We start from the raw sequence: 26962 nt of genomic DNA on the forward strand, positions 1-26962 counted from the left end.
GATGAAAGGAATACGAGACGGATTCACGCGTGTATCTCGATAATAAGATTCTCGGCTTAATAAAATTCGCCCAAACTTGGTACGCGCATTACTCCCCAAGAATGATAGAGAAGAAGATTGCGCTTTCCGAATTCGCCGTGTCGTAAGAGTCCATCAATAAACAATCAAAAGGTAAGGAAATTATTTGCATGTGAAGAAGAAGAGAAATTATACGCACATAATTTCTAGCCACGGCGTCTTCCGCATAAAAACGCAAAAAAAAACTACATTTGGAGGCTTTATATTAATTTGTGCTTTCACAATTTAACAGACGCCCCACCGTTTTCATTAGTTTAAATCTAGCAAATCAGAATACTACCAAGCTATTCACTGAATTTTCACAAACATGTAATTTCTCCTACTTTTGTTTGTTTTATTCGTTTGCTTTGTATTGCGAAGGCGGCTGACGTCAGACTTATTAAAATCGCGAAAAATAAAGTAGCTGTTTTTTAATGGCGCCAACTTAGATACTCAGTTCGCCTTGATTACGCCGCACCTCATTTAGAGCCGACGTAAATATGTATTATTGAGATTGGATAAAACCATACCCACTTTTCTTAAGACTACACTCCCGTCCGTCCATCTGATGTTCTAAGCTAATTGTCTTTGAGTTTCTTTGATTTCAAAAATTAACAGCCATTCCAAAATAAATTTCACGAAAATGTGCGGGCGTATATAAAATTTCGAATGGGTCGGGCGGTGAACGAGGACAAAACGAAGTACCTCCTGTCGCAAACAAACAGTCGGCGCACTCGCGTATCGGCACCCACGTCACTGTTGACAGTTATAATTTCGAGGTTGTAAAGGACTTTGCTTATTTAGGAAAAAGCATTAACACCGATAACAATGTCAGCCTTGAAATCCAACGTAGAATCTCTCTTGCCAACAAGTGCTACTTTGGACTAAGTAGGCAACTGAGCAGTAAAGTCCTCTCTCGAAGAAGTCCTCCCGTCCTAACGTATGGCGCAGAAGCTTGGACGATGACAACATCCGATGCAGTGACGCTTGGATTGTTTGAAAGAAAGATTCTGCGTAAGTTTTTTGGACTTTTGCACGTTGGCAACGGCGAATATCGCAGGGGATGGAACGATGAGCTGTATGAACTTTACGAGGACATAGACATAGCGCAGCGAATAAAGATCCACCGGCTACGTTAGCTGAGTCAAGTCGTCCGAATGGATACAAACGCTCCGGCTTTGAAAGTACTCGATGCGGTACCAGCTGGTGGTAGTAGAGGAAGGCCTCCTCTGCGTTGCAAAGATCAAGTGGAGCAGGGCTTGGCTTCACTTGGTGTGTTTGAGTCAATACTCTTATTGCTGTTATTACACTTTCAAAGAATATGAGCTCTGAAATTTATTTAATAAATTTATATTTAAGTACACAATAATAGCTTTCTTTTATTCCAATAATTTATAATATAATACATATGTACATCCATACATCTACATATACATGCGAGTATATCCAGTTCCAATTTACATTCTCTAAAATTCGTCCAATACGCCCAAATCTTCCAAGCGCTGCAAAGCGTATTTTAGTTGCACTTGTAGATGCTCCTGTGAGAATATCTTCTCGAATTTTTTCCGGGCAAACTCCTCATCCATTAATTTATCAATACTGCTATCTTCCGACCACTCCTTTGGTATAGTAACGATCGGCAGGAAACCGAACAGTGCAAATAGACCATAAAGTTCTCGCGCACGCAATTCATATTTGAGATCCTCTAATGTCGGTATATTTTCATAGTGAAGATATTTCAGAGTTTCGGTAAAGGTTTGGAAGTACGCGTTTATTATTTCATCGCGCCGATATTTTAGCAAATCGAGACGTATACTTGTATTGAGTAAGAAATTGAGATCACAGCCGGGGCTGCCATAGAAGTTTAGCTGAAAGTCCACCTGAAAGTAAGTCACAGATTTACTTGTAAAGGTCCCTACGGAGAAAGTGAGTAACCATTTAAAATGTATGTATGTACTTACGAAAATTGCGCGCGTTGGCTTATTCGGTTGCTGGGGATCATCGTAGGCATACATGAAATTGGCGGTCCATAGATCACCATGATTCATCACAACAATGCGATCGCCTTCGCGGCGTTCGGCCAAACGCAAACATATTGACTTGAAATTATTATGAAAGTGATGTAGTTTCTGTGAGATCTTTTCAAAACCAGGCCAATTCGCTGAATTGATAGCTAACTGCTTCAGTGTGCCGCCAAACATATTTTCAAAGGTATCACTCTTCATTAAAGTCTCTTCGGAGAGCATCCCTTTATTGAGGCGTTTGGTGATGCCGGGATCCTGGAAATACAAAAAGGGCATGCTGATTTAGTAAAATACATATTTAAATTATGAAATTTAGAAGAATATTAGTTTTAAGTGTTATTCGCTTTGATGGCTTTGACTATACTCTGCAGAGAAAGCTTAGCTTAGTGCAAATATTTATTGATGCCCTGAGTATAGACATCTGTTTTCAGATAAACAACTAGGCAGTGGAATAAAAGCAACTTTTTTTTCTAGCACACTTTGACCGAGGGGTTTCGGGTCTTGACTACGTGGCCACAGCGTCCTGAGATGATTATGATCGAACTGCAAATTATTAAATTACATTGAGCTAAGTTTACAAAAATTACTACTCCGGGATTATTGGGTTCGCTGATTACAAATGCGATGCCAGTTTTTGTCGACATTTTGGTGGATCTCATAAGCATAACGTGAGACTATAACCGTGTCAGCCAGTCGCATATAACAAAAAATGAGGTGAATTTCGTACACCTGCCATTTTTAGAGCTTTATAATTATATGACTACGATGCTACCCAGGTGAACAGATCCTTCGAATCGTCACTTATGGGTAAATAAGGAAAGCAAGAAAATATCTCTATGCACATGGTATGAATAACTGGTGTTACTTCTCAAAGATGCAAGCAACTGGTGAAGTCGTTTAACGTCGAAGTCGTGTCGCTCAAGAATAACAGAGAGTTTACATTAAGGGTTACGAAGTAATATGAATTATATATACAATATAATTGGCACTGACACTCTTTGTTGTATGTTTGGTCGAGTTTCTCCTCCTATTTATGGCGTGCGTGTTGATGTTGTTTGATAAATGGAGGGACTTATAATCCTACAATTTTAAGCCGACTCCGAACGGCAACTGGTGTAATGAGGAGATTTTCCATGACAGAAATAAACTCGGAGGTTTGACCGCCGAGGGGAGACCGTAAAAAAGCTTACACTATTATAACAGGTGGCGCAAAATAATCAATTATGGAAAGATTTATAATATTTGCAAATATCGTCCTACAGCAATCATACGAGTATTTGACACTTGTGAGCTAGACAGCTGCAGCATACAAACAGACAAGCAATGGAGCACGTAAGGGTCAAAATAAAGATTTCCGTCATTCAAAATTATTTTTTTTTGTTTAGTAAAAAGTTGAATGGTTAATTTTGCGCCACCCGATTAATTTTGCGCCACCCGTTAGTTACTTAATCCTAACATAACATGAAAACTTACTCTTTTCATCAAAACCATTGAGGTGGCATGCAAACGACCCACTTGTCGCAAGATCAATTCGCTGTGTGCCCAATCGAGCTGATCTTGTCGCGATGCAATGGTGAACCCATCAACTTTCAAGTCATCGAAAACGATTGTCTGCGTTGGTGATTTAATGGCGTAATAGCATCTAAGTAAAAGAGATGAAGATTATTGCAATAGTTCGTTGAAGAGTTTAGAGTCCTGAGTATAGAGCATACAGTTTATTTAATATAAGGAAAATCACTTTATATGTGCTCCACTAAGGAAATGGGTTACAAACTTATAAATATTTTCGCACTAAAAAAATGTGTCTGCGTTTTTTGAATTAAATGTGCAATATTTTTTTGTGTCACAGCATCAATCGGGCCTACGTTACTGGAACGACTCGGCTATGTTTTATGTACTGTAAGTTTAGCAGGATTTTTCAAAATATTATTTTAAGCTGTTACAACAACGCATGAATGAAAAACGCGCTGAAAACTGCAAAAACCCACTTCCAAAAAGTGCGGGAGTTTGGCGAAGACGATACAAAAATATAATTTTCAAACGCCGGCGATGGGAATTGGATTCCAAAATTAATTTTCCAAGATTTTTGAAAAACACTTTCCTCAGATTTTTTTAATAATATCTACTATAAAGCATGCTCAAAATTCATAATAATATTCCCATATCTTTTGGAGCTATAATGAAATACCTACACTGAGTTAGTAGAAAAAACCGCTCTACCGGAGTACAAGCATACAACTGTATGTACTGGGTCCTTATAGTATTTTTTTAATCATATGTTATTTTGACAGTGATAGCTCTTCTAGCTGGGAGTCTTAACAGAAAGCCATTATCATACTTGAACAACGTTGGTAAAGTTTGAGCCTTAGAGCAGCTCGAAATATACAACGAATTTGCTCGAAAAATTCGCTTCCCTGACGAAACACATTTTCGTCTCGGTGGCTACCTGTATGTTAACAAGCAAAACTGCCGCATTTCGGAATCGGAAAAACCGCACGTGATCGTATCGTAGCCAAGGTATCTTCAAAGAGTGTTAGTTTGATGAGGATTTTTGAGCGGTGTCATTACTATGCCTTTTTTAGGTTTGCTTGAAATGTCATTTCGGTCAACGTGAGCGCTGCAGAGGCATACATAAATGATGTTATGTAGCCGAAAATGTAGCCAATCTGTGGCTACAGCAGAAAAGCGCACCATGGGCCACAGCCTATATCGCTATTCTTCTTTATCCCGCCAAGTCTCGACAATGACGATTAGCCGCCACAGATTTGACGACGCTAGACTTTTTTTGGCGGGGTGCCATGAAGAACCGAAGTTATGCGAACAATCCAGTAGCGATTTAGGCCCTTAAGGCGAATATCGAGCAAGCCATGCGGGCGATAGAGCCAGAAACCGTCACATATGGGATTACAAGCATGTACTACTGCGAAGCAAGCCGAATTTTTCATTTTCAAATAAACTCAGAATATACCGATTTTCTTTTAATTTTTTGTATTTTTACCCACTACATGGACCACTTTTTACTTTAAAATCGCTACATATCTCACGATTCTGACTATTAACAGATTTTTGAACGCGGGAAGATTTAACACAGTGTTGCTTAGAAAATAAAGAAAAACCGTAACAAAGTTTTTTATTTTATATGATTTTCATTTACAAAGACACTCATTTTTCGAATTTTAGTCTCAAATCGAAACCACTACATTTTATCCGATTGTCTTAATGCAGTATATCTTATTTAGTACTTTTTTAGGTAACCACATTTCTCCAGAGAGTCCCAAACTATTTGAAAAATTTCCGAAATTGCAGCCACCATAGTTTACACCACAATTAAAATATCAGAACTTTTCAAATAAACATTAGATTTCTTTTCAAATTTCAAAGAAAGTCTTCTCAATGTTACACTTTATAAAAGGTTTTGCAGAGATACTAACTTAGCACCAAATTTATAACCATCGATAAGTAATTCTAGCCGAGGTAACACATCAAAGTAGGTCAATTTCTCCTTTAGAAATACGCCGACATCTTCCAGGAATTGCGTTTCTTTTGTTATCGGAATAGTTTTGATTATTAAATATAATTGTTCTTGCACTGGTTGCTTTTGATCCGCTAACAGACGCTGAAAGCCAACCAGTACACGATAAATGCGCGAACAATAGTTATCTCCGGGGTTGCTGCCCCACTCAAAAATGGCTTCATTAATTGTGACTTTGATTTCACGCAGACCCTCTTCCAATGCATTCACAAAAAACTCTTCATTTAAGTAGTCGGGAATGTAGATATTGTTAGGATTCCGTATCACCATTTTTTAAGTGCTTTGATATTTTCTAATTATAGTATTTAACTGTTTATTTATGACGAGCGTGTAAAATATAAGAAATGCAACACACCGCAAAATCTATTGGAAACTGACTGTGGTTTTGGCCAAAAAACGCGCTTTAATAGAAAAATGTTATGGCATTGCAAAAAAAACAAAAAAAAAAACGGCGATGAGTTGACAGATTTTTCGCATTGCTTTAGCTACAAACCATATCTGCCTAATATTTTGCGGTGCATTCAAATGAAATGAGAGGCTGAGAGCGCAGTTTGCATTCAACACTTTGCTCACCTATATTACGTTATCTTTTAGCTTTCTTCGATAACTAAAAGCTCTTTATTATCAATTTACTGACGCTCTGTTTGATTACTTATATATATGCAAGTATAATATAATATATGAGTAAGCGTGCATTTCTTGGTTTGGTCATTAATAAAATTTGTCAAGCAGTTCACATGCATACATACAACAGGTATGTAAAGGTATGTGTTGATCTGTATAATTTTATGTTAACTGTTTAGCACTTAGTTATTAATATTAACACAAGTATACACTGTTTTGGACCTGCGCTACCAAAGTTGGGGCGCTAGGTTCATACATTGTTTGCGTTTTTTAAGGTACAACGTCGAGGAGGAGTCGTGAACATCGACGGGCACACGCAACGCAATTGGTTGTTCATTTTCGAGCTCTTCTTTTAAAGAATATTTACCAAAGATTTGAAAATCCTTTCGCAAAAAATGCACATGGTTCAACAACTGTTGCCGCTGGCATACTATATGTTCAGTAGTTATTACAACTGAATCACAAAATCCTTTATATTGTCTTGATAAATTCATTATGAGCAACAAGGTGAATTTCCATCTCCAATCAAACGAAAAGTGGTGAAAATTCTCGTGTACTCCATGAGATACGTCTCCGTCCACCGTTTGATATGATGTTTACTCAGAACATATAGGGGTTTTCAGTAAGAGCGCTTCAACTTTTGAACTTTTTTGAATAAAACACAAACGGTTTGACTTTTTTAACTAATTTTTTTTTATTATCGAGTTTGAACATATACATTTAAGTATGAAATTCGATTTCTTTTGCATGACCACCGCCTGCACGTTTTACGAAATCCAATCGTTGAACCCAATTTTCGACCACTCTTTTGCATAAATCGGCCGAAATTCCAGCAATTTCGCGTTCAATATTGGCTCTGAGCTCATAAATCGTCGCCAGCTTGTTACTGTAGACCAATGACTTCACATAACCCCCAAAACGGGACGGCTTGTTAAATGGACCGTAAAATGGCCGTAATGCTCTTAAAGTAGCAGCAACAAAACGATTATTTTCATAAAAAATTTGCACGATTTGCAATCGTTGCTCAAGTGTGTAGCGTTCCATGATGAAATGTATACTAATGAAGTTTACACAAATGACAAGCGAAAAATAAAAACTATTGCGTCGTTCGCCCTCCCTATCGGAAAAAAGTTGAAACGCACCTATTGAACAACCCTATATGTTTGAGCAGCACTGTTTTGAAGACGACAATACAAATGAGGTACCGGTGCTTGTTAAAAAAGTTCTTAGTAGCGAAACTGGATGAGTTTTAGTTGTCAATAGATAATATTTTGAAGAACATCGTACAGGTCATTTGCTTTCTCGATTGTGTGATTTCGCTTGGGCTTATACTACAATTTTGTTTTTTAATTTTTTTTTCTATTTCTTTATTGCGATCTGTTTTTTAAACATAAAGCAATACTTTTATAACTATTGTATTTAAATAATTTAAGAGACATTTATGGAATGCTCCTAATGATGCAACAAATTTACAAATTTTATGATAAATTATAATATAGACTAATTTAATATGATATGAAGTTTGCTGTAAACTTTCTCTTGAGTCTGGTGAAGGTTGGGGTACTTGTAATTATTTATGTGTCATGGGGGTTTGAGTGTGATCGGAGTAGAGAGTTGGATGATGTGGCATATTTTCTAATTTCTTCAATTACACGGTGCTACAGTGAATCAGAACTTTTGAAGTGACATGATGAGCATTGTAGATCTAGCCGAGAACGACGTGGAGCCGTGTTCAAAAAATTTTTAACACCGTCAAATTTTTGATTTATCGTTAAAAACCGATTTTGGGTGTTTTCCGACACTTAAAAATTTGTAGCTTCTCTGCATTTTATCCGATTTCCAATCTTGAAACAGTTTTGTTGAGGTAAATGTTAGTCCTTCTGACGTATGTCTTCTATTTTTCACGCTAAGCAAAAATAACAACTGGTTTTTCAATACAAAACTTAAATTGTAGTCAATTTTTCCAATTTTTGCGAGTTTAACGAGATGGTGTTGATAATATTGAAATGAAAGGTTTATTTATTGATAGAAAGTCTTATAGCTGTGTCTATTCCGAATGTAAAATGCATTTAATTTCTAAAATCGATCAAAATGTGTGGAAGTAAGGGATTTTTTTGTAAAACACAAAAATCAGTAAACTGAAAGTTTTTATCACTACTTTCATATTTGCAAATTTAATGCGGTTCTCCGTAATTAATCGCGAAACACGTGTATAATTAAGTATATTTACTCATACCTGTGTCCACTCCGAATTTAGCAAGCATTATTTCATCAAAATTGATAAGAAATTTTCCAAGTGAAGAACGTTTTTGTAGAAATAAAATAAAAACAGAACATTTCCGAGTTGAACAGAGACCGTAGAAAAATATTATAACTTAAAAAAAATAATGCAAAAAGTAACGCAATTTGCTGACTTATTTCTGCAATTTTCTGACTTACTCGGACGTAGTATTACCTAACTAAACCTCATCTAACCTAATGTTATAGAAATCAATCCAACCGTACACAATGTGAGGCAATCGAATCTATTGTGCTGCTTTTCTGCATTGCAAAAGGAAGTCATTTTGACTAGTTTGCAATGCCAACCTATCCAAAATCGACGTAACCTTGAATAACTTATCCTAATCTCACTTCACTAAATAGAACCCTACGTAACACAATTGAACCGATTGCATTGTACTTCTATGTGTACTCCATGCAAAACATCTACAAATAAACGTAACGTATCTTTACCTAGCATAACACAAAATAACATAACCTTACAGGAAATTCGTAATTAAAATCAACCTAACCAAACTTCATTAACCTGAACGAATCTAACGCAACCTGAGCTGGGTTTTTTCTATGTACTCGTAATACAAGAGTGGCTAATTTGAACATAAAATACTGTTAAAAGATTCTGATTTATGTTTACTTAATACACTTAGGTAAGGTTAGGTTAGATGCATTATGATAAGTTTTAATAGGTCTTGATCATTCAAGAGTGATGATTTTTCACACTCATTAAATTGTACATGCTTACCAGCAAATTGCAAAGGGTTCTGCTGTGTCATGCAAGCTTGGATTAGGCAAGCTTGGGTTATAATGAGTTTTGATATGTTAGATGTATTCATAGTTATGTAAACTTATTGTTGTCTTTCAAAATAGAGCAGTAAAGCACTATCGGTCATGCGGTATTCTCTCGCAGTCTCGGTTCAGCTGGATTTAAAAATGTGGAAAAAAACTAAAAAATCGTAACTTTTACAGTTTTCAATGTATGAAGATGAAAAATAGCTTATTTCGAGCACGTTTTATTGGAGTTTAAAAATATGTATTTGTGGTGCCCATTCGAGATAGTGGCCAAAATATTGCATCACATTGAAAAAAACATGGAAAAATTGCACAAATCAGAGCTTGTTATTGAAAATTTCTTTTAAACGTCAATCGTTCAATCGTTCAATCTTACAATATTATATATGTATACATTCATAACGCACATACACTCCCCTCCCCAACACCATATTGAAATAAAAAATCGGTTGAAAAATGGGTTAGTTATGTTTTTTTACTTCATCAAAAACACCATAAATTGGTTTTTTAGTAATAAATAAAAAATTTGAGGGTGTTTTGAATTTTCTAAACACAGTTTTGTGTTGTACTGGTCTTGACCTAAGCCGTGCACTATATCACTTGAAGAGTTCTTTCGATTTTTTTTATTTTGTTGCACCGTGTTATTGTAGGTACTTAGAGATACCGATGAATTTGTGCATTCGTGATATAATAAGGGGCGTTTGAGTTCATTCTGAAGGTTTTCGACTGGAATATTTGAAGTATTTCGATGTTTAAGTTAGCTGCAGTGCCCCAAAGTTGGATGCCATATGTCCATATCGGTTTCAGGATAGCTGAGTAAAGTGAGAACTTACTTTCGAGAGAAACATGAGAATTTCGATATAGTAACCAATATCAGCTTCTGATTTTTATTAATAGAGCCTTCCGTTTGATGAAAATTTAGGTTTTCCATGTAAGTTTGCTATCAAGATGCATGCCGAGATATTTTGTGACTTTGGTTTGGGGTATGATTATATTATTGAGCTTTTTTAATAACTAAATAATAAAAAAATGATTTGGAGCGATCGAAATCTTTATTTGGACCGTAAAGCGCTCCATTGCTTGCATGTTTGTTTGTACGAGTATACTGCAGCTGTGTTCACAAGTGCCAAATATGAATGACTGACGTACGACGTCATTCGCAAAAATTATATCTTCCGCTAGGGTGTTTAATTTTGCGCTACCTTGTACTTTACTCTCCAAACCCTTAATAACAACATTTGTTAAACAAAAATAGACAATCTTAACAAACGTAGTGCAATTTGCAATAAAGAGAGTCGAAATGTGAATAAATTCCAGTGGGTGGTGAAGAAATTCAGTTTATTGCTTAAAAAACATTTAACGTAATTAATACACATATTTTAAATTCTTTTCGGAATTATAGCACTTTCGCAGCTGGCTCACTATGTGGTTTCTTTTATCTTATGCTGATGTCAAGAATATTTATTATATGTATTTAGAGTTTTCGTAGCTTATGCGATAGCCTTATACGAGCATCTGTGGCTAATTTGTTTTATTTTCTCAAAGCCCGTTCGCGCCTCCTTTTCGATATCGCACACGCTTACCGAAAAATATGGTGAGTCAGCATAGTTTAGCATTGGCTGATATAATGTACTAGCAAACCCGGCCCCCTTCGCTGGGCACACTAAAATAGAATAGATATGGTTTAGAACAGAAAATATATGATTTTTATATTATTTATTTCTTTATTCTTTATTCAAGCGCTTTGGCATAAACAATATTTTTTGTTTTTCTATTTGTTTTTGAGTAAATATAAAATATAAATTGAAAATCAGGAAAAAAGAAGATTGTTTTTAAATTTCAAATCAACACATATGAATAAACAATCGTCTTTTTTCCTCATCCATGAATTTTTCGTTTCAATTTATATGTTTTATTAAGCATTGGAGCTTTTTTAACCATTATCCATTTATATTTTTCAAAAAAAAAAACGAAAAAAATTTTTTTCCCACGAACACATAATTTCATTCGGATTTCACATTAAATTCTCAAATTTCGTAAGAATCTATTCACTGTTCCAAAATCCACTCCAAAAAAATTCACAAACAATTTTTACATGTTGCACTTACGTTTTTTCCTTATGGCATCCAAATCAGAAAGAAATATTGACACATTGTAACTCACACTGTCAATTTGACATTTCAGTTCCGCCCCAAGCGTTAAAAAAGTAAGCGACATTATGGCTGGTTCAAAAGAACGCTGTACCCGTTGCCAGTGCTCCGAAGTGACCAAACTTTACGAAACCCATTTTCAATACTTACTTAACAATGTGCGTAAGTTTGGTTTAATTCGGTGTAAAGACACTGCGGGTCCACGTTTTGGCATATATTTCGAAACCCTAGTCATCAATAGGTATGAAAATTACCCCGTATTAAAGCACTTATCAACAGCTTTGATTTGATAACCATATTGTACATACACAACCAAAGGTTATCCGGGTCCACATTTTGACCTATATCTCGATACCCTAGTCACGGAGCGGCATGAAAAATACTCTGAACTAAAGTATTCACCAACAGCTTCCATTTGATACCCATATTGTACAAATACATTCTAGGGTCCACGTTTTGGTCTCTATCTCGAGACCCTAGTCACGGAGCGGAAGGAAATACTCTGAACTAAAGCCTTCACCAACAGCTTCCATTTGATACCCATATTGTACATACACATCCTAAGGTTACCCGGGTCCACGTTTTGACCTATATCTCGAGACCCTATCTACCAATAGGTATCCAAACTATACGGAAACCATCTTCAATACCTCCTTAACAATTGGTGTAAGTTTGGTTTAATTCGGTTTAAAGACACGGCGGGTCCACGTTTTGGCATATATTTCGAGACCCTAGTCATCAATAGGTATGAAAATTACCCCGTATTAAAGCACTTATCAACAGCTTCCATTTGATACCCATATTGTACATACACAACCAAAGGTTACCCGGGTCCACGTTTTGTTCTATATCTCGAGACCCGAGTCACGGAGCGGCATGAAAAATACTCTGTACTAAAGCATTCACCAATAGCTTTAATTTGATATCCATATTGTACAAACTCATTCTAGGGTCCACGTTTTGGTCTCTACCTCGAGACCCTTGTCACGGAGCGGCATGAAAAATACTCTGAACTAAAGCATTCACCAACAGCTTCCATTTGATACCCATATTGTACATACACATCCTAAGGTTACCCGGGTCCACGTTTTGACCTATATCTCGAGCCCTATTTCCAAAATAAAATATAATCCATGTTACTCGTGGATGATGTAGCTTTCGAATGGTGAAAGAATTTTTAAATTCGGTCCAGTAGTTTTTGAGCCTATTCATTACAAGCAAACAAAGTTTTCCTCTTTATAGTATTAGTACAGATGTATTTTGACCCCCTTGTCTCGTAGATGTGATGATAATATGTATAATTTTTTTTGTATTATAGTAAAGTTTTTTAGATAGTAAAGTGTATTTCAAAATTTATTAATTCATTATGTGGTATATATATAGAATATGCATGTATAATTTTTATGACGTGCACACTGCTCGCTTTACCGGTTAGTGTTCATCTCCATCAAAGTGGTGTAAATTAATTTTAGAAATATATATGTATATGTATGAATTTCCTTCTTGCTATGGAAATTATTGGAATTTGTATTTTACTTACTTCGTTTAATATTTTCCTAAACTGGCAAATTTCTTCAGAATTTCGTGATATCCGCAATTGATTTGCTTTCTTGTATTCGTGCAGAAATACGTAAATGAAATTCCGAAATTATAAATCTCAGTTGGTATGACGAATCTACAGTCGGAAACGATTGCTGTCATTACACATAGACTATTATATGATAATATGTATTTTATTTATTATAGACTTGTGTTTAAATAAAGATGCGGCTGCTGAGGTATAGGTTGGTTGAAAAGTACGAATGAAAAAATAAAATAAGACAATTTTTATTAACTCTCTCAACTTATTTCAATGATCCACCAATCAAGAATGATAGAAAGAAGATTGCGCCCATCAGAGCGTACGTGACGTCACGTTTGCAGAGTTGTGCAGTATTGCCAACCATTTGCTCTTCGCAATAAATTTAGTGCTTTTTTATACCGAAAATGAGACAATTTTTAAGTTTGGTGTTTGTTTCTTTTTGTTTTTAATTTAAGGCTACCAAGACTTAAGTTGAAAAAAAAACTGTATTATTATACAAAAGAAGTTTAAAAAAGGCCACTCTGAGAAGATTTTAGTGCTAATGAAAAGTTTTTTACTCTTATAAAATTTGATAATTTGAAAGTGCAAATTTAATTTTTGGCTCCATTTAAGGCTATGCAAAAATATTAAATGCCCCTCTCTCAACTCTTCTTAAGATTGAAAACCTTTTTACACATTTTAAAAAGCCTTTGAATTTATTGAATGCGAATTGAAACCATAGAGGTGTAATCGTTTCTTCCGGTCATCAATCCTTAGTGAGACATAGATCATCAAGAGGTGTATTCATAGTAAAAATAACCAACAAAATACCAGAAAATACTAAAGAAACCATACTGACATTTTTACAAAAAGACTACCTTATCTATTTAGTTACATAACTTCAAAACTAGCAAAAAAGTCGTTTCCTTAACAAAAGAATTTCGCTTAACAAAAAAAAACTCATAAATTAAATTGTACATAAGCATAACACATTTATTTAAAAAAAACGCACATTCTACAGACAATTTGTCACGCATACAAAGTTCTTACTTAACACAATAAAAATTTCGTGTTTTATTTTCTTTAAAAGGGCATTTAGTGCGTTTTTATATCCAAAGCTAGGCAACTCTGCAGTAGCGAGAGAGAGATTTGACTGCCGAAAGCAGAAGAACACCAACAAGACCTGCAATCGCGGGCAATGCCACCAGATGTTAAAAAAAGTAAAGCTAAATAAAACTGAGTGAATTATTTAAATAATTATTAAAAAATGTATATTTTACAAAATTATAAACATGACATTTTAATTAGAACAGCTAGAAAAATGTCATGAAGAAAGAACTAAAACTCCGAGACAAAAAATAATAAAAATAACAAAAAAAAATTTCTAAATCAAGTTACGAAAATGGTAATCTGGCCATACTGGAGCTAAAATCACGTAACTAGTTGTCAAATTCGCTGAGCGCAAAGTAACGGGACCACGATGGGCGCCATCTCATTATTCTTTGCATCATGTCCACCAATAATATGCCAAAAAAATACAGTTCCACAGCTGCTTGTGGAATTGTTTACGGACTTACTTAGTAACGGTCCGGACTATCTTTCTATTCAAGTAAAATACTCGGTCATCTGGCACGTTTTATATTGTTTCCGCTATTTCGCTCTAAGTCAAACTTGAATATTCACAAACAATATCATATACGAGGTGTGTTCAAAAGTATCGCGAATTTTGTGTTTTTTCAAAAATTATTTATTTATTCATTAATATCTATTTTGTCCCCTTCAGAGTAATGCCTATGAGATATTATGAACTTGTGCCAACTTTTTTTCCAATCTTCGAAGCATTTTAAAAATATCTTTTTTTTTCTTGTTCAGCTCCTCCTTCGATGCCGTCTTTATCTCGTCAATCGTAGGCCGCATGGGCCTCTTCAGTTTCGGGAACAAGAAAAAGTCACAGGGGGACAGATCTGGGGAATACGGTGGCTGTGGCATCATTAGTGTGTTGTTTTTGGCAAAAAAGTCGCACACAAGCAACGATATGTGAGTAGGGGAGTTATCGTGACGTAAGAGCCAATTTTTGTTCTTCCACAAATACGGGCGTTTCTGGCGGATTGCTTCGCGCAAATTGCTTGCAGGTAATATTCCATATTGATCGTTTTACCCTGTGGCAAGAACTCATGATGCGCAACGCTCCTGCAATCGAAGAAAACGGTAAGCAAAACTTTTACTAGCCACATTCGACCGAGCTTGGCGCCCTTTTTTCAGTCTTGGTTCATGCGGCAGCTTCCATTGAGATGATTGAGCTTTGATTTCCACGTCGTAACCATAAACCCACGATTCGTCACCAGTTATGACCCTCTGGAGCAAATTAGCAAATTTGGGTCGTCGCAGACAGAGCCCAACATCTCATTAGCAATGTTCATGCGATGTATGATACAGTCAACATTCGGAATGCATCCGCGCACTTAATTTCGTTTTTCACACAAAATTTGATAGAGGTTCTTTGATCCATCTTTTTGAATAGGTAAAAATCGGACACGAGCCGAAACCCGTGCAAGCAAAGCAGCTGTTAACAATTAACTGAACATTCAAAATGGCCGAACTCGTCGGCATGAGTGAGACACATGAGTACCAACATATCACCACAAAAAAATTGAAATTTTTTGAACACACCTCATACATTGCATTCATTTGGACATTGCATACATTTGGACGCTTGTACGAATGCATTTATTTATTTATTTGAAGATGTCAGGAAAATATAATTTCATACTGACTACTAAAACTAAAGCATATTGAACATATATACAAAGTCAATTATAAACTTACATCTTTCTAAAATGCGCAAGCTTACCTCTAACTAACTAAAAGATAGAGTTCAATAGTACAGAAAATTCTTTCTTGGAAATTGAGAAATCTATCAAGTTAGGATTAAAGATCTCATTAAAATCACGAAGAGCACGTTCAATGGGAACATTCCGAGCACCATTTGAATTGAACTTAACTATTTAAATAGAAAGGATGAACATTACGAAGATTTCTGGGAGGGAAATTAATATTTTGAAGCAGAAATGAGCAATCAATGTCGCTTTCAATAACATTGAAAACGAACAAGAATCGATCATCTACTTTCTAAGGACTTCTAGTTGACCAATAGCAACCGTGATGTGTAAGATGGGATAGGATCAGAACATTTTACTGATCCTGGTATAAATTTCAGAGACTCCTTTTGTACACGTTTGATCGTGTCGATTCTAAATTTATGTTATGACCTCCAACCTGGAGCGAACGAATACAGTAAACAATAATTTCAGGGTATAAGGTTCCGTAAAATTTGAGCTATTCCGTCCTACAAAGCCTAAGAGAGAATATGATTTTGATAAGATGGAATTAATGTGGCTATTAAATGAAAAACGACTGTCAAAAATTTCACCGAAATCTTTAGATTCTTGAACAGATTGAAATACAATATTAGATAGACCATAAGAAGTATGAAAGACAATAGGGATTTCGGAAAAGTGAGTAGAACCGATTACCGTGGGAGCGCTCTAAAACCCATTAATAATTTTGCCACTTTTTAAGCATATCTCTAGCTGATAATCTACCCAAAATAACGAAATGTATCACTGCACGATATTCGATTATTTTCATTGTAAGAAAATAAAACATGAAAACGTTAAAATAATGACATCGCTAAAATGGCACTTGAGTGGAAGCCACGAAGGAGAGGACGACTCAGAAGTACATGGATAAAACCGTACATTCTGAATGTCAACAAATTAAGCGCCGGACTTATATTGCACAAAATCGTGGTATATGGCATTAGTCTCCGCTTTATGTTTCGAGTAGGAACGAAACTAAATAGTAACATTCCATAACTTTTTTTGTATTCAATTGACAAGGAAGTAAAAAATAAACAAAAGACTTGACAGATCGAAATGCGATTTTGTTTGGTAGATGAAATATTAAAATTGCGCATATAAAGGGTTTTTCAATTGGCGCTGGTCGATTTTGGCGCCCTGTGGCAGCCATTTTGTTTTGGTGACATCTGTCAAATCTTTTGTTTATTATTCAGTTGTTTATGCCAAATCATCATGGCAAGTTACACGATTGAACAGCACGTTCAAATGATAAAACTTTATTATCAAAACGAGTGACGGCGCTACGTGCCACACAGCAAACGCCATTTTATTCCATTTCAACATCTACCCGCCCTTATTGAAAAACCCTTTATTTGGATTTATTTTCAATCAACTTGTACGTAAAAAAAAAAGAAAACTGATACGAGTACAGGTATATCCAAATTATGTTGAATAATTTTGCAAATTTTTTAGATAAACCTAAGGTTTTTAAAACATCTTATTTACCAAATTTGAACACTCTTTATTTCGAATATTTAGGACATTGTCGTACATTTTTCTGAAAATTGGTTTATTAGTAAGTAAGAGTTTAATACGAAGACTGAAACAAGTTTGAAAGAAATTTAATACTTATAATTTGGAGATTTATTCAAAGTGTAAAATGTTTAGTTTTTCAAAGTACAATATATTCGGTTTCTTTAGCATTTTTTTAGTTTCTTAAGGTCAAGTATAATTAAATATTTTTTGTTTTGAAAAAAATCTAGTTTCTTTCTTCAAAATTTAAAAAAAAAGTATTTTTTGGAATTTTTGAAAAACACCCGCACTTAGATTTTTTATTAATTATTAATAATAGTCTTAGCTCAATAATCCTTGAAAGTGCCATAGTGGAAACCCCAGAACGTGAAAAATACCGTGTCTCTACTCACTAAAGTCCGTAGTGACGCTTTTATCGATTTGCAAGCGGAGGTAATGCAAATACGAGTACGTATGCTAGCGTTTCGTTAGATCAGTAATTTGTACTTACTATTTAAATTCTTTCATTGTCCTATGCATCGAAGCATAAGAGGCATAAGCAGATCTAACCCACTCCAGAAAGAATATGTGGAAAGCAAAAATAAATGCTCTCTAAAAAAGATGATAGTCAATTATACTACTGATGATATTAAATATAAAACAGAATGGGAGAATACTTCTTCCACTTGTAAAGAACTCAAGGTTGGCACATCGTCCACCATACGAAGTAATTGGATCAACAAAATTAAGGTAGTCTGGTCAAATACTCATTTTTTTTATATATTTTTTAGGAATTTTTTTTTGTTATTGACATCAAATAGTAAACAAAAACCATTTTTGTTTTACATATTTTTTTGTAGTAGTGTGGCACCAAAGTAAGCGTCTTAAAAAAAAGATAAGCCACCTATCTATGTCAACAGGATTTTGGCTCTTCAGGAAATCTGAAACGAAAAAGTTAAACTGATTATTATTCTATAGGCTTGTCATTCTGACAGGTGCTACAATCGGAAACCTTTTTGGAAAAATAACAAAATGGCGGACTTTTCTTTCAAAAGTTTTTCAAACCCTTAAGCGATCTGAGAGCATAATGAAGAAAATTCTTTAGAAGTCACTTAAGTTTTTTGGTATGGCAAAAGTGGTGTGACCTCCACCTTAGATCGTAGGTAGGTAGATGAAATAGTTTAATTGCCACTGTGGCACTCCCTAAGTAGCACTAAAACGCTGTTTTGATACCATTATAACACCTGCAACAGGTCAACCAGCCAGTCATAGCTATTGATGTAATGGATCGTACAACTGAGGCAAATAGTAACTTTGGCGTATATGGATCAGTAAAGTCTGAATCAAAGCGCCGGATCCAGGAAAGTGTAGAATATGACTTAGAAATGATATAATTTAAGTCGACTCAGAAGTAGAAATTTCGAAACAAAAATTGCACCCAAATCCGCAACTTCATACAAACATGGTGAGACGTGAGCTCTTAACTAAATGAAAGGTATAACTGCCTAGAAACTATTTAGAAACTATATCTGAAAATATTTAATAAAACTTTGGCGAGGTGATTTTTATCACACCATGCCGCGACGTTATGAAGATTTTACTGGAGCTTACCCGAGTCGAAGAGCGTTGAAATTGTTTTAAAAATTTGTATAAAATTAATTGAACTGAATGCACTTAGACATATCATTAATAAACAAGATGAAGAGTAAACGAGTCAGAATATTTCCCGGAGGGACGCCAGAAGAGGCAACGAAAAAATGAGAAGACACAGTATCAACGACAATCAGACTCTTACGACATGGAAGCCTAGACTAGAAACTCAAAAAGACGCAGTTTGGAGATTAAAATTGAAATGTTGACCTGGTCAAAAGTCTTAGAAAATGCTATATAGACTTGACAATTTTGTTTTTTGCTCGTAAGGAGGTGGAAAATGCCTAGTGCATCATCCAAGCTGCCTTCACAGCAATGGTATGACCGGAGACTAAAAAACACCCCCTCGTTTGGAACGGTCGCCCACTTTGGAACCACTTTCGCATTTCTTCACAGCGGCGTTCCACCTTTCTCTTTACAAAGGTACTTGCGTCCAGGTCCCGCTTTTTTATCCGGAGAATTCCTTCCGCGAAGCCTCTGATGATCTCCCACTTTTCCTCGCTACTTGCTATACTATCCATACATGCTAGTTATTGGATATACACAATGGTGCAAAATTAATCATCCCATTTTGTTATTTTACTAAATAAAATTTTACTAAATAAAAAAAAAACAAAAGATTTTGAGTAATGGAAATCTTTATTTTGAACTTTACGCGCTTCATTGCTTGTCTGTTTGTATACTGCCGCTGTCTATTTCGCAAGTGTCGAATATGATTGACGTAAGTCGCCATTCAAAAGAATTGTAAATCTTCTGTTAGGGTGCTTGCTGTCATAGATAGTTTAGGAATAGGCCTATAGTTACCAATATCATTCTTGTAGGCAGCGTTGAATTTGACTCGAGTTATCGGTGTAAAGACGGCTGAAGGGGCAAAAATTGAAATTAAAAAATTGCTCGTGTACAGATTTTCTTAAGAGTACCTGTAGATGCTGTATATTTTTTTGTTTGATAGCATTTGATATTAAAATTCGTTTCTAGTATGGAAATAATGAAATACTTTTTTTAATTTTAGCGGGCGCGAAATCCTAAAATAATGCCTGGATGGTAAACTTAAAATTCATCGCACGCAGACTTTGGTTGTAACAATTCAAGTTTTAAATTCAATATTTCAGACGAAAATTGTAATTAAATTAAATGACACCCCATTTGAGGTAACAATGCCATTTTAGAGATATATCGGAACATGCCAGGTGAGTGTTAGTTATAGGTCTTATTTGGCCCAATCTGTGGCATATACAATATTGCATTTTAATGGAAATTGTGACAAGACAGTAGGATGTTAATGTACAATACTTTTTGGTTTTAAATTATGCCAAACAAATACCATATGTCATCAATACATTAGACCATGACCCTCCGCATAAACATTCCCTATGAACTAAATTTTTTATTCCGAATTATTGGATAATTTCAGATTCCTTTTACATTTAAGAATTAAGGTAGTCTAAACCATATTCTGTAATTTTTGCGTCAAAGAATTAGAATAATGAATTTAAATCTTGAAAAAATATCAGAAAATGAAATATGGGTAATTAAACTGTTGTATGAAAATGTATTCTTTCTCACGCCCTTTCATGTTGTCTATCATCACAGTTTAGCACGTATGCATTAAACTAAATAAATACTGTTATTAAACAATTGCATAGTCTTCACATCTTTATAAATTACTGTATATAAATTGACATATATACATACACTTTTATTTAATAACATTTAACTTTATAAGTAAACATGCAAAAATCTTATTAAAAATAAATTTGCATATGTCTACGTACCTATTTGGCTTGTCGTGTTGTTATTAAAAAAAAAGGGGTGTAATAAAAAAGTGAGAATACATGAGACTTTTTCTCGTCAGTACACCCTTATCCGCGTATTTTCATATTTCAATTCCATTTGCCTCAAAAATACGCCATCCAATTGACAACCAATTAAAGAGTCGCAATATAATTTAAAATAATTTCAAACTTACGTGCCAGAAATATTAAATTCCTTAAACAATACTTTTGCTTGAGAATTTCAGTTAAATAAGTTAGAAAGATTCCCAAAAGTCGCAACATGAGCGGCGATAAAATCACGCATAGCAAGCAGTACAAGCCCAAATACAAGCATACATGAAAGTAAACAAGCAAAAGGTTTTGCTTTTCCAAGCGAGCTATACAATTCGGTACAATTAATGATTTTCGTCCAAATATTTTATGTTAATTAATGTTATTTATTCAGCTGTCAAGAAAATGTCAACTTAAGATAACTGCATCGGGGCAGAGGGGAGCTCAAAACGTTTGCGAAAAGATAGGAGGGGGCATGATTTCTATTAACTAATTACTTATAACGATACAATATCAGTCAAATAGGTTCATTAACCTCAGAGAAACCGCTGGGTAAACAAGCCAATCCAATCAACTATTGAGGAAATAATTTGGCGCAGCGATTAAGTGGCTCACCATGATTCAATTATTAAAGGCTTGACACTCACTCAGAAAAGGTTGCATTTATGCAGGTGAAGAAAGTGGAAAAAACTAAATCCGTTTTGGTGAAAATGGTAGCAAAAATGTATTGTTTTACTTAAATGGAACAAACTGCAAACTGTTTAAAAAATAAATTTAAATAAATATTTGAATGTAAATAGTATATTTTTTGGACAATGCAAATATATTTCGTATACAAATGGAAATTGGCAAGTGTGATATTTAAACAAAAAATTGTTTAACCCAATCCAATAAATATATTTTGTGAATACATTTTAAACCAATCGCGAAGTTGCGAAATTTTGCCGATATGACACTACAGGTATTGTGTTGCCGAAGCATTATGACCCTAATGAATTCTTTCATAGAAGAATTTAGTTGAGTAAAAACAAAAGCAACAAAAGTCGGCACTGGTATTCACTAGGGGTGTGCGAATCCCATTCGATTCGAATCGAATCGAATCCTAGGATGATAATATTCGAGTCGAATATCGAATAGTTCGAAATATTCGAATAATTCGAAATATTCGAATAGTTCGAAATACTCGAATAATTCGAAATATTCGAATAGTTCAGAATTTCCGAATAGTTTGAAATATTCGAATAATTCGAGCGATTTGAATTATCCGAAGAAATAAAATCCTAAACAGGTTATTCTATTATAGTAATTCTACATAATAAAAATAAAATAAATTTTCTATCATTTAATTATCGTTGAATATAACATTTATCAATAACATTTTGAACAATATAAATAATTATAAGCTAATAAACTTTTCTAATTAAAAATTTCTTTCTAAGAATACGTTTGCTCGCGTGTCTAAATAGAATAGCGTTATTTTATTTAAAATTTCGATATAATATTCAATCAAACATAACGAGTTATATTTTTATTTAAAAATAACAACCGAGCAACATTATCAGGTGATAATGAATTGCGCTTTGCAGTCACAATGTCTCCAGTAGTAGAAAACAGCCTCTCACTCTCAACAGACGTAGATTGAATTGGCAAATAACGTCGAGCCAGCATTGATAAGAGAGGATATTTAACTGATTCTTTTTTCCACCAATGAATAGGATCATCCCAAGGATCAATATCTGCTGAATACAAATATTGAATAAGTTCTTGATCAATGTCTTTCTCAAGGCGCAAGGTTACTGTTTCTTCTCTATTAGCTCGTCGCTGTTTCATGAAGTCCCAAAACTTGGTGGGTTTGATTACAGGAGGTTCAGCAACAGTTTCATGTTCGTTTTCAAAAACACTATTAAAATACTATTCACAGACTTGATAATTCTAGTCCTTGGAGTCCGGGACAAAGTTAGGACTATAAGTATAGTTGCCATCAACCACCTAGGATTCGATTCGCTTCGAATAGTTCGAAATTTCGAATATTCGCACACCTCTAGTATTCACGTGCTCTGAATACTGCATCCACCCATGTGAAGGTACGCTCATTGGAAACCTGTTCCGTCAATCCCAGTTTTCTTGTAAAGAAGCCTACAATGTATTCCATGGCGTCCTCGTGGCGACTATCCAACTCTTCTCCCTATTTTAGCTCATTGCAAAACGCGAATACCTTCAAAATCATCTCATCATCAGAATTAAATCTTTTTAAATTCTCCATTGCTGTGTAACGTAGGCGAGATCACTCGGTATCACGTTACTGGGAGATGCAAAACTTGCGGTGTTGCGAGCTGTGATTAATTACATTGCTAATGAACTTTTATTCGTAACTTACGCATTTTTAAAGCAACTCAGTGGGTACTTCCGCAACCTATATTTGAAAGGCATCAGGCTCGGACTGTCAAAATGTCGATTTTTCGCGCGCCATGTCATGCTCTATGCTGTATGCTACCCTAATTTAAGCGGTATGTCAGGATGTATTCCATATCGTACTGGCGCTGGATATACCGTGCAAGTTTTTGCTCATAATCACACCGTTTTGGAAACGAAATATTTTTCCTACGAGTTTTACGTTTCCTCCACTTTTATTTAAAATTTAAAGAATTAGCAACCCCGTGTCTGCTAAGGGAGTCGACAAAAAACAATAATTATATCAATAAGTTAATCAATTATATATTCCCCATTGCTGCTTACAACCTCTTCCCACCTCTCGTCCAATTTGTTGATGCCGTTCCGCCAAAGATCGCCTGGTCTGGTGTCAAAGAAATTGATGATGAAGATAACGCCTTTCATAAGGTTTGACAGGGAGGGGAAAAGATGTGTTTTTTTGTTTGTCCAATTTACAATTAAGTCCATTGTATATACTACACTCGGATTCCCTTTTCTTTAAATCTGCTCGAACTCCGAAGAAATCTGAGTAGATCTTGTAGTGCCAAGGAGCTAAGGTGGTCGGTTCTTAACACATCAGTGCCAAAGACCTCAAGCCTGATTCGAGCGAAGGCCGGTAAGACGCACAGAAAATGGTACGTCGTCTCCTCCTCCTCTCCACATGCTGTGCAGAAAGCACTGGATGCCCACCTTTACCAGGTGCTTTGCCCATAGAAAGTGGCCCGTCATCAGTCCAACCAGCTGTCTGCAGTCCCTTCTGCTTAATGACAGGAGGATTTGCTACAGTCGGTCGGATATGACAGGTAACATCAGTTTTGCCCATCTGCAGCCTCTCTCAGTCTTCCAAGCTCGCTTGTTGATTAGAGTAATCCATTTGCTAACCGTGGTTTTGATGGATGCAGAAGGGAGTAACAGAACGGGCTCCGGGCCAAAGAAGTTGGCCTCAGAGCCCTTCCATCCCAGAGGTCTCATTACCCATGATACCCAAGTGTTCCGGGAGCCATGTTAGCAGCATGTCTATCGACATAGTTCAGCTTGGATTTACAGGACTCGACTACCCTTAAAGTAGTTGGAGGGCTGTTTAAGGCCAAGACGTAGCTTGGCTGACAAAAGGTAGCAGACAAATATAGATCTGCCCCTCCATCTGTTTTCACAACAAAGTTCATTGCTTCTTGAACAGCACACACCTCCGTTTGAAACATGGAAGCATGCATTCCAAGAGACCCCAGAGCCGGAGCCGTGCTCGGTCCTGGAGCCATCCGTGAAAATGCGAAAACAGTGTTTGCCGAGCTCATTTTCAGACGAAAAGATGATAATCGGTCAGTGTAAGGCCCGGAAAATACGGCGGATGCTAAAGGATCCTCCAATCGTGCTTTTGGAGTGTGGCTTTGACAACTTGTGCAACATAGGGCCTAGCGTCGTCATGAAGGAGTACTCGTATGGTTTTACCATGTCGATCAGATCTTTCCAGTCGAATAGCCTCATTCACGCGGTGTAGCTGGGCAGTGTAGAGCTACTTGTTGACCGTGGCATTATTTGCGAGTATTTTCCAGTGCACCATGCCCTCTCAGTTCCACCAAACACATATCATGATCTTCTTTGTATGAAGATCTGGCTTGACTCTCGGCTTTGGCGTATCTTCTGGAGCCATCCACTTCTTTCTTTGCTTTATATTGACGTATAAGCACCATTTCTCATTTCCTGTAACGATTCGGTAAAAAAAAGCATTGTTTATGACAGTGTGTTGTTCGATGGTGGACGAGATGCTGGATGCTGAGAAGCAATTTGAACGCGACTTTCTTTGTTTTTTCGTTGAACTAGTGAGGCACTCAGGTTCCCAATTTTTCGGTAAATCCCATTGAATGAAGGTGATTGGGAATCGTTTTATGATCGCCGCCCATTTTTGCGCCAATTCACGACCGGTATGGCGACCGTTCTCCTTCAAAAGTGATTTGAGACGCTCTTTATCGAATTAACGACTCCCAAAAAATAATAATCTAATGGAAACAAACCGCAACTGCGGTTGCTGATTGCAAATCACCAAAACGACTATTGACGCTATGTTCAATGAATTGTTAGCTCAACATGTGCGGATTTTCTATGCCCCAGAGTCGACAGTTTTACTTATTCACGTAGCTCCGAGGGAGAAATGAGATTCCTTGAAAAGTGTGATTTTCCGTATAAATGATTTTCTGTAGTTTCAGAATGTGTTTCACTATTTTGCAAGTAAATTTTTAATATTTCCCATAGCTGCTCAAGCGTAAATCGATGCTTTCCTTAAACCGTAGCCACTAAATTACTTTCTGCTTAAATATTAATGTATTTAAATTGATGCATTAGGAACAATCAGTAGTTCAAGTTCCAAAAGTTAGACGGCCCACCCTGTACATATATCTGTGACTTTTGATAAAACAACTTAGGCCGACTTAGCATTTTCTTTTGTAAGGCAAGGCACTAAACTGCTTGCCGTAGCTTGAGTAGCCATTTCAATAAAACTTTTATGAAGGACACAATTTTTCTATGATAGAACGGAATTTATTGACCTGAAAGCCTGTTAAAGTCACTTAGTTTGCCAGATTCATAAATCTTTGAAAATTAGAGGCCAAATAAGACGATGACTTGCCGCTGTTTTATCACCAAGTTTAGAGCAAAACCATTGGTGAGCTGCTTCTAGGATTCAGAGGGAAATGTTCACAAGCACGAACTCACTATTGTACGTTTTCGTGAGATCACATCTTAGTCAAAAATTATTCAATTGATACTCTAAGACTCTGATTAAATTAAAAAAATAGGCGAACTATTTTTTTATTTCTATATGATAATGCTAAGAAGTACATATATTACCCTGCCTGTATTCTCGTGGAGGTCCGCGGTTGTAGTAGTGCACAGATCTAAATTTTTTAGGTAGTAAGTCTAACTCTTATACTGCCTCTTATGGTAAATTTTCCGCGTGAGAGATCCTTGTGGTAGTTTGGTCGATTGCACCTGAAGTTGTGGGGACCCTAAAAAAAACAGGTGGATGATTCCCATAAACTATCTCTTAATGTTCTGGTATATAGTAATGACAGTGGTTAGGCAAGGAGTCCTGCTACAAGTAGCATGCTAAAAGCTTGTTTAGCAAATGTGTCAGCTGCCTGCTATTCCCATATGTCCTGGTATCCATACTAATTTAATTTCGTTCTGTCTATTGATTTTTCCCATTACATATCGGCGCGCTTCACTATTTCTATTTATTAGAGATTTTAGTACGCTCAAGCTGTCCGAGAAAATTACGGTCCGTTTGTTGATTTTGACTGCATAGAGAACGGAAAAATTTGTTTCTGCTAATGCGACGTTAAAAATACCAGCGCTTGGCGATAGAAGGGCTGGTGGATTTTTTCCGCCGATTTTTTTATTCATTTTTTCCATCCCTTGTTTTATAACAGCATAAGGCGGTGATTCTTCGAGTAAAGAGCCATCAGTATAATAAAAAATATCAGCTATACAATTCGTTTTATACGCTAAGGATGTTCTGTTGTAAACTCCTCGAGAAGTGTTATTTTTGTTGAAAGTGCTTAGTGAGATATCGATTGAGATGTTATTGTTGTCCTGAACGTGCTTGGTTGTACTAGTGTATGTGTGTCCAGTAGGTATCTGGATATAACCGCAATGATGCAGGTGCTTCTATAG

At 35.8% G+C, this 26962-nt stretch overlaps 1 protein-coding gene across 1 annotated transcript; it reads right to left on the reverse strand.

Moving 5' to 3' along the window:
- Positions 1-1416: 1416 nt before the first annotated feature.
- On the reverse strand, positions 1417-5975 carry LOC128856578 (uncharacterized). The gene is made up of 4 exons (XM_054091886.1): positions 5513-5975; positions 3555-3723; positions 2019-2336; positions 1417-1937 (listed from the first exon to the last, which is right to left on the reverse strand). The coding sequence occupies exons 1-4, from the start codon at positions 5881-5883 to the stop codon at positions 1524-1526; spliced, it is 1272 nt and encodes a 423-aa protein (XP_053947861.1). The 5' UTR covers positions 5884-5975; the 3' UTR covers positions 1417-1523.
- Between the last annotated feature and the right edge of the window lie 20987 nt (positions 5976-26962).

The sequence above is a fragment of the Anastrepha ludens genome, chromosome 3 (genome assembly GCF_028408465.1).
Source record: "Anastrepha ludens isolate Willacy chromosome 3, idAnaLude1.1, whole genome shotgun sequence".
Lineage (NCBI taxonomy): Eukaryota > Metazoa > Arthropoda > Insecta > Diptera > Tephritidae > Anastrepha > Anastrepha ludens.

Bases quoted from the DNA above. Each gene is read 5' to 3' on its own strand.
- LOC128856578 (XM_054091886.1), bottom strand. From the start codon at position 5,883: ATGGTGATACGGAATCCTAACAATATCTACATTCCCGACTACTTAAAT. The intron at 2,337-3,554 runs GTAAGTTTTCAT...TTGTATTTCCAG, and splicing joins CAATGGTTTTGATGAAAAGA to GATCCCGGCATCACCAAACG. The intron at 1,938-2,018 runs GTAAGTACATAC...ACTTACTTTCAG, and splicing joins AGCCAACGCGCGCAATTTTC to GTGGACTTTCAGCTAAACTT.